Source organism: Brachyhypopomus gauderio, chromosome 2, assembly GCF_052324685.1.
Source record: "Brachyhypopomus gauderio isolate BG-103 chromosome 2, BGAUD_0.2, whole genome shotgun sequence".
NCBI lineage: Eukaryota > Metazoa > Chordata > Actinopteri > Gymnotiformes > Hypopomidae > Brachyhypopomus > Brachyhypopomus gauderio.
This window is the reverse complement of record NC_135212.1, coordinates 2,656,002-2,666,955: the sequence shown is the minus strand read 5'-3', so window position 1 is coordinate 2,666,955 and position 10,954 is coordinate 2,656,002. Positions and strand designations below refer to the sequence as shown.

Sequence of the window (10,954 nt, the reverse complement as noted above, 5' to 3'; positions counted from 1 at the left end):
TTGTTTTCACTGTGACGGTGCATTTGATTACTGGGGAAAAGGAACGATGGTGACCGTCACAGCAGGTAAGAAATACACTAATGAGAAACATTCAACACCAACGTTCAGAGTTAAATGGAACCTAAATATTCTAGTATACATGCAAATTTGAAGATCTGAAACTAAATAGGCTACAATAAACCTAATTTTAGCTTGGCTTAACCACGGAACGTTAGGCAAAAAATCGCTGTTTTATTACCTCGGAATACTTTTCTGTTTATAAAAGAACAAACGTTAATGAACATTAATGTATAGGTCGCCTGACATAAAAAATGGCTTGAACACCATTTAAAGTTTCTGTTACGCTAAAACGCAACAAATATCACTGTGACTACGCTGCTTTTGACTACTGGGGAAAAGGCACGTTGGTAACAGTTTCAACGGGTAAGGCTCGTTCTTTAGCGCCGTTCTTTTTAGATGTCCAGTCCTTACGATTGAAATGAATAGGCTATATTGGCCTATAGGCTATTTGGGTATTTTAACCTCATGCCATCGCGATAGATAGTTCAGAAGTTAAGCCTTTTTGCACGACCTTAGAAAACAATGTTGTCACTGTGACAATGCTTTCGACTACTGGGGGAAGGGAACCATGGTCACCGTGTCATCTGGTAAGATATAAATGTTTAAATTCTGTTAAGTAAAATTTAAATTTGCAATGTAATCATTTATCCACCTTATTCTAAGATTGTTGGTCACGGCTGCTGACTTTGCGATTTTAAAATTAGTCTAATCTTGACTACGTGACGGCGGGGGAAGCAAAAAACTCCATAGGATTAAAGGCATTAATTAACATATAGGTCCAAATATTATTTATTGTGACCAGGGCTTAATTTAGGTTAAAATGAACGTACAAGGTTAATGTGGATGTCAGATCAATTGATAGCCAGTACTTTACATTATATTGCCGTGATGTGAAATTACTTTGACCACCGTGTAACTGGGCTTTTGACTATTGGGGCAGCGGCACAGTTGTCGCCGTAACAAGCGGTAAGTAGTTTAGTTTACCGTTTACAGATTACGGGTTTTGCAAAGAGAAGTCTTACAAAACCTTTTACAGAATTATCTAGTAAAACGTTCAAAGCGCTAAAAATGTCTATGTATTCTAACATGATTTGAAAATGGCTTATATATAACGTTGTTTGTCCTTGCATATATTAATGTTTGCTAATACTATATTAATACATACGTAAATAATATATGCATTAGGTAAGTATTAAATAATAATGTAACTTAGTGATATAGAAACAGTAAACTGACGCGGGTATGTTCATAACAAAATTGCTATTAATTTATTGCTATCCAATTTTTTATTGCTATCCTATTATTAGCATGGAATGGAATAAATAATAATAATAATAATAAACCAGCAAATGTCAGGAGAAGAAAAATATATTAATTACATCTCTTGTCTACAAAAGTCCAGCAACTACTGTTGTATATATAATGCGTTTTTTGTTGTTCATATAGAAACAGTAAACTGACGCGGGTCTGTTCATAACAAAATTGCTATTAATTTATTGCTATCCAATTTTTTTTTTTTGCTATCCAATATTAACATGGAATGGAATAATAATAATAATAATAATAATCATCATCATCATCATCATAATCATAATAAATAAACCAGCAAATGTCAGGAGACAAAAAGATATTAATTAAGATATTAATTACATCTCTTGTCTACAAAAGTTGTAGTGTAAGTTGTAATGTTGTTTTTTGTTGTTCATTTTCTCGGAGCTTTTCGACCATTTAGTTTAATTTGTGTTATTCATACCTTTTTGAATATGCGATTTGTGGGGTACCCCCAGACGTAACAATAGGATCAATAATTACTGTAATTCCTGTCTTATTTGGAATTGCATATAGTAGTATATTGTAAAAATAAATGTCATGTGTTTTTATTATATTATGTATATTGTGCAGTGTAGGAATGGTAAAATGACGGAGATTTGGTCACGATATAAATTCCATTATTTGTATTACTATCTAGTGTTGGGTTAACATCAAATGTCATAGCTAATAAATAAGAAGGGCAGTAGCATCATCATTATTATTATTATTATTAGTAGTAGTAGCAGTAGTATTAATAGTAATAATATCAATAATAACAATAATGTTAATAATTGTTACATAATAACTTTATTAATGTTGATGTTAGTTATTAACGTTATTCATCTTCTTATTATTATTATAATACAGTAATATATTATTATTGCTGTAATAATATAATAATAATAATAATAATTATTATTATTATTATTATTATTATTATTATCATCAGCATCAAATTTTTGTTGTCCATAAATTAGCATTTTGTTAGAGCTTTTAGTCCCCCTTGTTTAATTTGTGTTCATACCTTTTTGAATATAAGAAGTTTGGGTCTCTCCCGATGACAATGATGTATGATTAATATATCTTAATATAGTTCAGTAAGCCTTAATACCTATTTTAATGTGTCTCAGTGGTAGTTGCATAAATTTTTACCAGCAGAACATTAAAAGTTATTCAAGGAAAGAACCTTTTCTAAACAAAAACAGAGAACATACAAAAATGTAATTTGTTTTCTGTATGAACTGTTTATTGAATTTCTGCCTACATTTTTGCAGGAGTACAAAGCGCACCATCATCAGTCTTTGCTGTTTCACAATGTGTGTCTGGTTCGGATGAATTCCGCACGCTCGGCTGTTTGACGTCTGGTTTTTCACCTGCCGATGATCTAAAGTTCAAATGGACGGACCCCCAGGGGACTGCACTTACTGACTTTGTACAGTATCCGGCGATCCAGACCAGTGGTTCCTACACCTCGGTGAGCCATGTGCGAGTGAAGGCTTCTGACTGGAGTGCTGGAAAGTCGTTCACCTGCACAGCAGAACATCCTGCAGGATCAAAACAACACACCGTTAAAAAGCCAGGTAGGTGAATTCAAAGCATATGTATCATTGAAGAAATCTGCCCAAATAATTTTTTTTTGTGTTCCAAAGTTTTCTAATAGGCCTAATTCTACAAATAGATTAGACAAGGAATAGCATTTAGATAGGGCGCTATCAACTTCCACCATGTCACTGTCATACATATGACTACTGATATTTCTAAAGTTTAGTCAAACCATTTCTCATAGCTGATGGTTAATGTGTTTACTCTCATTATGTTTGATTGTATTGTTAAACCAAATAATTAAATAAATAATTAACAGTGATGCATTGATTGCTACATTGATTGATTTCCATTTAATGATTTTGTTATTTGATTTTAGTTTGGACAATGAAAAGATATTTTACGAAATGCCTCTGTAGGTCTTATAATTACACCCAGCACCAAATGCTTGCACGTCCCATCATGAAAGTGTTTAATGCATAAATGATAATTTTATAATTATATTTTATAATTTGTTTTTAAAAATATATATAATTTTATTGAATTATAAAATTCACAGTGGGGAACAGAACCAGTATTGGAAGATTTGTTTATAGTTTCTTGCTTGCTTCCTGTAATAGTCGGCAAACAGTGCATTGTCTGTGCTTTCCAGAGCCTAAACCAACCATCAATCTGGTGAAAGTTTCCGATGGCAAATCCATTATGTGTGTCCTGGAGAACTTCTCCCCTAAGAGCTTCACCGTTAAGTGGAAAGAGGATGGAGCAGATGTTACAGGCCTGGACCTGCCAGCAACCCAGACTAAGGCAGACTTGTACTCCGCTGGCAGCATTCTTCAAGTCACTGAGAGCAAATGGAAAGACAACGTGGAGTACACCTGTGAAGTAACACATAACGGCAAAACGTACACAGAAAATCAAACCTTTACAGGTAAAGTGGTGTCATCTGGATTCATTGCATGGTCCTAATACATTTACAGAGATATCTTTACACATTAATATAATTTAGCTCCCCACCCCACACAAATATTTATTATTTTACAACAACAGATTCGATACAACAAGAAAGTTATTTATTGTTGTTGGAAATAATATAAATGCCTCTTCATATATATTTTTGATTTGAATATAGAATTGTGCTATAGAAACGTGCTATTTCAAGATGACATTGGGGCAGATCCCACAGGATTAATGAATGTTAACATCAACATTAGCATCAACATGTTATAGTTTTTAACTATATTTCTGTGATAAATAAAATACTTTTGCATTTTCTTCATGCAGCTGCATTAAATGTGAAAATTAAAGGACCTGATGTGAAAGAGTTGTTCATAAACAACAGAGCAGTAATGGAGTGTGTTATTACTGGAGATAATGAGCAAGAGGTGAAAGAAGCCAAAGTATCATGGACACTTAACAATCAAAACCAAGATGGGAATGATGGTAAAGTTCAAAAGACAGGACAGCAGTACACAAAGAGTAGCATCTTGGACCTTGATCAGACAGCCTGGTTTTCTGGTAATAAAGTGGAGTGTTCTACCACATGGAGAAACAAGCCTATCTCTGATAACGTTACCGTTAACAAACGAGGTAAATATTTGACATTCAAAGAGTTTTAAATCAAATGGTAACATTCACATTAAATGTTGTCTATATATATATTTGCTTGAAATTATATAATTCTAAATGTAATTTGATGTATGTTTCTCTCTTTTAGCTCAAGCCCCCACTCTTCTCATTTATAAACCCGAGGAAAAGAACTCTGATAAAGTGTCACTGGTGTGTGAGGTCAACGATTCTCCTCTTGGGGACGTCTATGTCATGTGGCGAAAGAACGGCAATCAGTATATTGAAGGCAACATCACATCTTCAGTCATCAAAAATGACAACTCCATGTCTGTCTTCAGCACTTTAACTGTGACAAAACAGGAGTACGATGATCCAAAAATGACGTTCAACTGTGCAGTCAAACATGCTGGAATGGAGAATTACTCAATCCCGCTTCTGAAGACAACATCCAAGAGTAAACCCATGTCCTGTACATGTCCTGTCATGCCTTGTCCATGAGATGCTTTTTGTCTTGACTCAGTCTGTATGTTGTGTATTTCTGGGTTCACTTGTTTTGTGTTTTTTGTGTACATCATGTTGTTGCATGGGCCATGGTCTAAACGTAATATCACTCCAAACGTGAACTGTTACTGTTCACAAGAACATTATTGTAATAATGCAATGGTAATACAAAACCAAACACACGTTAGACCAGCCCTGATACTGTGTGTTCTGACCGCTGCATGTTGTACTTGTCTGGTTGTGCTCTGTATTTTGTTTTCCTGTTATTGTTATTGTTCAATATTTTGTGTTAGTATTTGTGTGTCTGATTGTAGTCCTTTCAGGTGACATGTTCCAGTTTGCTTTAGTTATTCAACGTTTTGTAGCTGACAGTTTGGGCTAAATGATTCAATGGTTCCTTTTTTACTTGCAAGTCTTAAAAATAAAAAAAAATACACAATTGCATTTGACAAACACAATGAAGCTTTCATTTCAGATATTATTATGAATTTTATTATTTTTGTTTTGCTGTTATAGTTCACTCTAGAACACAGTCCTCCATTGCTTGCATACAGGCACACTGCAAAGGAAGAAATCTAATCTGTTATTAATGCAGAGCAAAATTATTTTATCCTTGCTAACGAAATATAATCAAGAACATGTCATCTTGTCCTACACTTATATGCTGAGAAAGCTGCTTACTAATCCAGTGTTTGTCTGGAAATATCCTCCCTTATGCAATCATCATAAATCATAATACATATCATTACATATAATTATATATGGTGTAGTATATAGAACAGTATATAGAACATGAGTCGATAATGCTTAATCATTCGTCTTAAACATATTTTAGTTTGTTTCAATGTACTTCACCATTTAGCTTTTTGCTTCTTCTTTTGTGCAGTTCCAGAAGAACAAATAGTACTGTACACTGATGGGGCGACTTTGGATGAAGACGAGTACAGTAGTTTGTGGTCCACTGCTTCATCCTTCATCTTCCTCTTCATCTTCTCTCTGATCTACAGCACTGTTCTCAGCCTCTCCAAGGTAAACAGATTGTTAAACCTTCTTTTCATGCCACTCTTAGAGACCTATACTTTTATCTTATGTGTTTGCATGTGAGTGAAATCAACACTTCTTTTTATTATTCATGTTTTTCAGATGAAATCATGAATGATTTGAACATGCCTGGAAAACACATGAATGTATCTTCAGTTATCTTGTGAATATTTTCTAAAAATATATATTTTTTCTACATATGCATATGTGCAGATGTTTGAATTCATTTGTGTGTACGTGTTGGTTTTTATGGATTACAGACACGCATAGTGGGTAGGGGCTTCCATGCACACAAAATCTTATTGTGGATTTATTTAACCTGTGAATAAATATTCCCTTTCTTGTTATTGCTTATGGGAAAATCTAGATTTTGTTATTGTTCCAGATTAATTTATCTATGCATTAATGCATTTTCCTTCTTTTGGTCATGCTGCTCTATTTAATCGGTGTTAACTGACTGGATGTGATTTCCCTCTGTATACCCCTAGCTGAGTTGTAAGTTTGCCTGAATAAAGTCACTCTGCATATCTAGTCTGTCTCTCACTTGTTAGATTTGTCACGCTACAGCCCCGAACCCCTCCCTTCAGGAGTTTTTTTTTTAGATTACTAGTAATGTGCACGAATATATTCAATTTTTATATGGGGTTAGATACTTTCTGCAGAAACAGTAAGTGGTAGTCAACCTTGTTGAATTTAAATACTAAAACGTTATGAATTTTTGTGGATTATTCATTGCACTGCAGCAACTATATATTCCAAAAATGAAGGCTTAAAACAACGTATAGTCAACACTGGTTATCAACTAATTTTTAATTCTTCACATTATTCAACAGTGTATAAGGACAGATAATATTTTCTTTTGAAGATATTATTTAGCCTCTTAGATTAACTTTCCTTCTTGATTTTATGGTCTTCAATCAATCAATCAATCAAATTTTATTTATATAGCGCTTTTTACAACAGTTGTTGTCACAAAGCAGCTTTACAAGTGCCGAGTCCTAGCCCCCAGTGAGCAAGCCAAGGGCGACAGTGGCAAGGAAAAACTCCCTAGTTTTTTGCATGAGGAAGAAACCTTGAGAGGAACCAAGACTCAGGGGGGGAACCCATCCTCCTCTGGCCGACACCGGTCACCATGACAACAACAACAACAATTTAGACAGAAAGAAGAGAAAGAAAATGAAAAATATGTAATAATGTCCATCATGATGTATGCATCCGGTTAGGCAGGAGGTGGCTGGCTCAGGATGGATCGCTGGTCTCCTCATCTCATTATTCCTCAAACAGGCGGGCAGCCATGTGGAGAAATGAAACAGGGAAAATTAGCTCTGTATGAGGACATATACAGGACAGGTAAAATTATAAACATTTCCGGAGTGTGGCGGCAACTCCGGCATTTAGTTAAATTATTACAGCCTAGCTAAAAAGGCAGAACCAGAAGGTAACATAGGCTTGGGGGTATTCTGAGACAATGGCATCCGTCCACTGCACTGTCAACAAACTTGAGTGACCACGAGCAGTGACAGGACGACAGCACCAGCGCCCCAGTCTACCATAAAACCCTTTGTCTATGAACCCCTGGATCTGTACTTTTATCTAAGGGGGATATTAATTATCAAACGCTAAACTAAATAAGTGGGTTTTCAACCTAGACTTAAAGATTGTGACTGTGTCGGAGTCCCGGACGCATTTAGGAAGATTATTCCAAAGCTGGGGGGCCTTACAAGAAAAGGCTCTTCCCCCTGCTGTTACCTTATTAATTTTTGGAACTAATAAAAGACCAGCACCCTGTGATCTTAGTGGGCGTGGGGGTTCGTAATAGGAAATAAGTTCCTGAAGGTACTCAGGAGCAAACCCGTGCAATGCTTTATAAGTTAATAAAAGAATTTTAAAGTCAATACGGAATTTAACTGGGAGCCAATGCAGGGCTGATAGGACTGGACTGATATGCTGAAATTTTCTAGTTCTGGTCAGAACCCTGGCTGCGGCATTTTGAACTATTTGAAGTTTATTTAGATTCCTATTTGAACATCCTGACAGTAGTGCATTGCAGTAGTCTAATCTAGAGCTAACAAAGGCGTGCACCAATTTTTCCGCATCATCCTGTGATAATGCATTTCTTAATTTAGCAATGTTACGGAGATGTAGAAAAGCTATCCTAGTAGTATTATCTATGTATTTATCAAATGATAGGTCAGAGTCGAGTATGACGCCTAGGTTTTTGGCTACTGTGCCAGGTGTAATGGGGTAGCCTGCGAGATTAAGCATTAGATCTGGAATTTTCTGTTTTGAGGCCTTAGGGCCCAGAAGAAGAACTTCTGTTTTGTCCTCATTAAGTTGGAGGAAGTTTAGAGACATCCAGCATTTAATATCTTTTACACAGGCCTCAATTTTTCTTAAACTGAGTTTGTCATCAGGTTTGGCTGATATGTAAAGTTGAGTGTCATCTGCATAGCAGTGAAAATTGACACCATGTTTGTTTATAACTGTGCCCAATGGTAGCATATATAATGTAAATAATAGTGGTCCTAGAATGGAGCCTTGCGGGATCCCATATTTAACTTTTGTACGTTTGGATGGAATATTATTGAGCTCTACAAACTGATAGCGATTTGTTAAGTAAGAATTCTAGATTGAAATTTCCATGTGAATAAGACCTGCTCTTTTTTTGCTCAGTTAATTTGCAGAGTGAGTTAAAAAGCCCCGACACATCCATAACCCATCTCGAATAAAAACAGTCATAGAACTGAAGGTTCTTTCTAGGAAGATGTAAGCACAGTCAGGAAGTGAAAGAGACAAGATGCTTTCACATGCTAAATGTGGACCAACTGTCAAAGCTAGAAAGAGGTTTGCACCTCTGGGGAATCAGTGTTATACTGAACAAACGGCACATTCTGACTATGTTGTATTTGTTATGCTGAAAGTTTGTACGACACACACTGTGTAAAAGTGTTAAAGATGTTATTCAGAGAGAATATGATTGCCGATTTTCCAACTTCTCAACTAAGATCATGAGATAGCAAAACATTGTCTCGCAATAAATTCTTTAAATCTTTGTGGCAAGATAAATTTGTCATTTGAAAATGGTATGAACTGAACTGAATTTCATTATGAAGTTTAGGGGGTCATTAGTGTTTAGCCCCCATGAATGTATTAGTGTATTTGCGTATTTGTAGTGCAGGTGTTAGCAATTGCAGAAGTGTTTCAACAGGGACTTTATTAATAATACTTATGAAATTGGCTTAATAAACTTAAATGAAATAATTCTACTCAATAAATTAAATGTAGCACTTTACAAAAATGTTGAAAGAAACAAAATTAATTTGCTGTCCCAATGCCTCTTGCTGTATGTGACAACATGGAATCTCAGTTTTAATTTGCTTCTGATCCTGCTATGGCTTTAGATGTCTTTGAAGAGTTGGTGCTGTTGTCAGATCAGTTTTTAGACTGGCAAAGCAGTGTATGAAATAACAAATAGACACCCACGGAAACAATGTGTCCAGTTTTCTTACTCTGTTAATTTTCACATTAACACTGTTTCAACTATCCGTTAGCACCCAACAGGTGCACCTAGAAGTGATGTGTGGGGTCCCTTGTGGAAACATATTCAAATATAAACAAACCCCTTGAGACAGCATTCAAATTCACAACGGGATACAGAGGAGAGGAGCAAATATTCATACTTTTTACAGGAGACACATCTCCTTGTATTAGTATCAGTGGCGTGCACAGACATTTTGGGGGGCAAGTGCTCGGGGGAGGGGGGGGGGGTGAAGGGCACTTTTTAGCGCACGTGGAACACTTCATTATAAAAAAATTACAAGCACATGTTGAATGAAATTTGACATTTTATTTGTAACGTTCTCTAAACGTGAGTTTTCAATGGAGAAAAGTCATGCAGCGAACTGATAAAATTTAAAATTCATATCCAATATTAACTATACACCGTCATGTCATTCAGTTAACTTCTGTTTACCCTCCACTGACTGCAGGCATTGTTGCATATATTTTGCAATTAGTACATCAATATGGGCCTACAATTAAGACAGTAAAAAGACCAAAAAGTACGAGAAGAAGTTATAGGCTACTGAATGCAGATGGGCATTTTTCACTGGTAATGGGGAACTTCCCGTTTCTTCTTTCACAAATGAATGTGTTATTTTATGTTGCCTAACAAAACCTATACAACAGAAGACGTTCAGCTTAACACATAGATTTGCAAACTCTACCTTAATTATTTGTATGTGGTCGTCCTCACGTTATCTATCATTGATTTGGGCTGGAGCGACTAGGTGACCAGTCGGCTAAAAATGCTTAGTAGTTTGGTGCTGTATGAGACATTTTACTGCACAACAAAATGATTTCATGTTGGGCTTAGAGGGCAAACAGTACGATTTGACTTGATGTGTATGTGACCTGGCTGGTGGGGACGGGAGAAGAAATCTATCTGTGACCATGTGTGCTGTGCTGAAGACGCTTCCTTCCACTCGCTGAACTGAACTGCTGCTGCAGCGCATCTGGTGTTAAAGGAAGAGAGAGGTCGGGTGTGTGCGAGGTAGTGGCTCATGTCAGGGCATTGTTTTTAATCGCTCAAGTTTTCAAAAGATAATTTCAAACCGACCTCATTAAAATGATAATAAAAAAACCCGAAGTTTCAAAAGGGCACTTTCGATGATAAAGGGCAGAGTTGGTGGTGCTTTAGCACCACCTGATGTCTATGTGTGCACGCCACTGATTAGTATAACTGACATTTTTAATATTGAGCTTAACTTATCACTTATATTTTCCCAGTTGCTTCATATACCTATTAAAATTTACCTGATAGACACTAAAAGGAAGCACAATTTTGACAACTGTACAATCTCTAGGTATTCTAGGCCTGGAGAGGAATGTAGCCTTTTAAAATAAAGGTCACCATGCCAAACAAACCCCAGTG

At 35.9% G+C, this 10,954-nt stretch overlaps 1 gene segment (V, D, J or C); it reads left to right on the top strand.

Annotated features, from left to right (window-relative positions):
• The first annotated feature begins 453 nt into the window (after positions 1-453).
• Positions 454-6,552, top strand: LOC143483935 (Ig mu chain C region membrane-bound form-like). The segment is given in 7 exon segments: positions 454-647; positions 2,646-2,951; positions 3,566-3,841; positions 4,195-4,500; positions 4,628-4,933; positions 5,867-6,009; positions 6,124-6,552. Coding segments are annotated over 7 exon segments (1,368 nt in total).
• Positions 6,553-10,954: the final 4,402 nt, after the last annotated feature.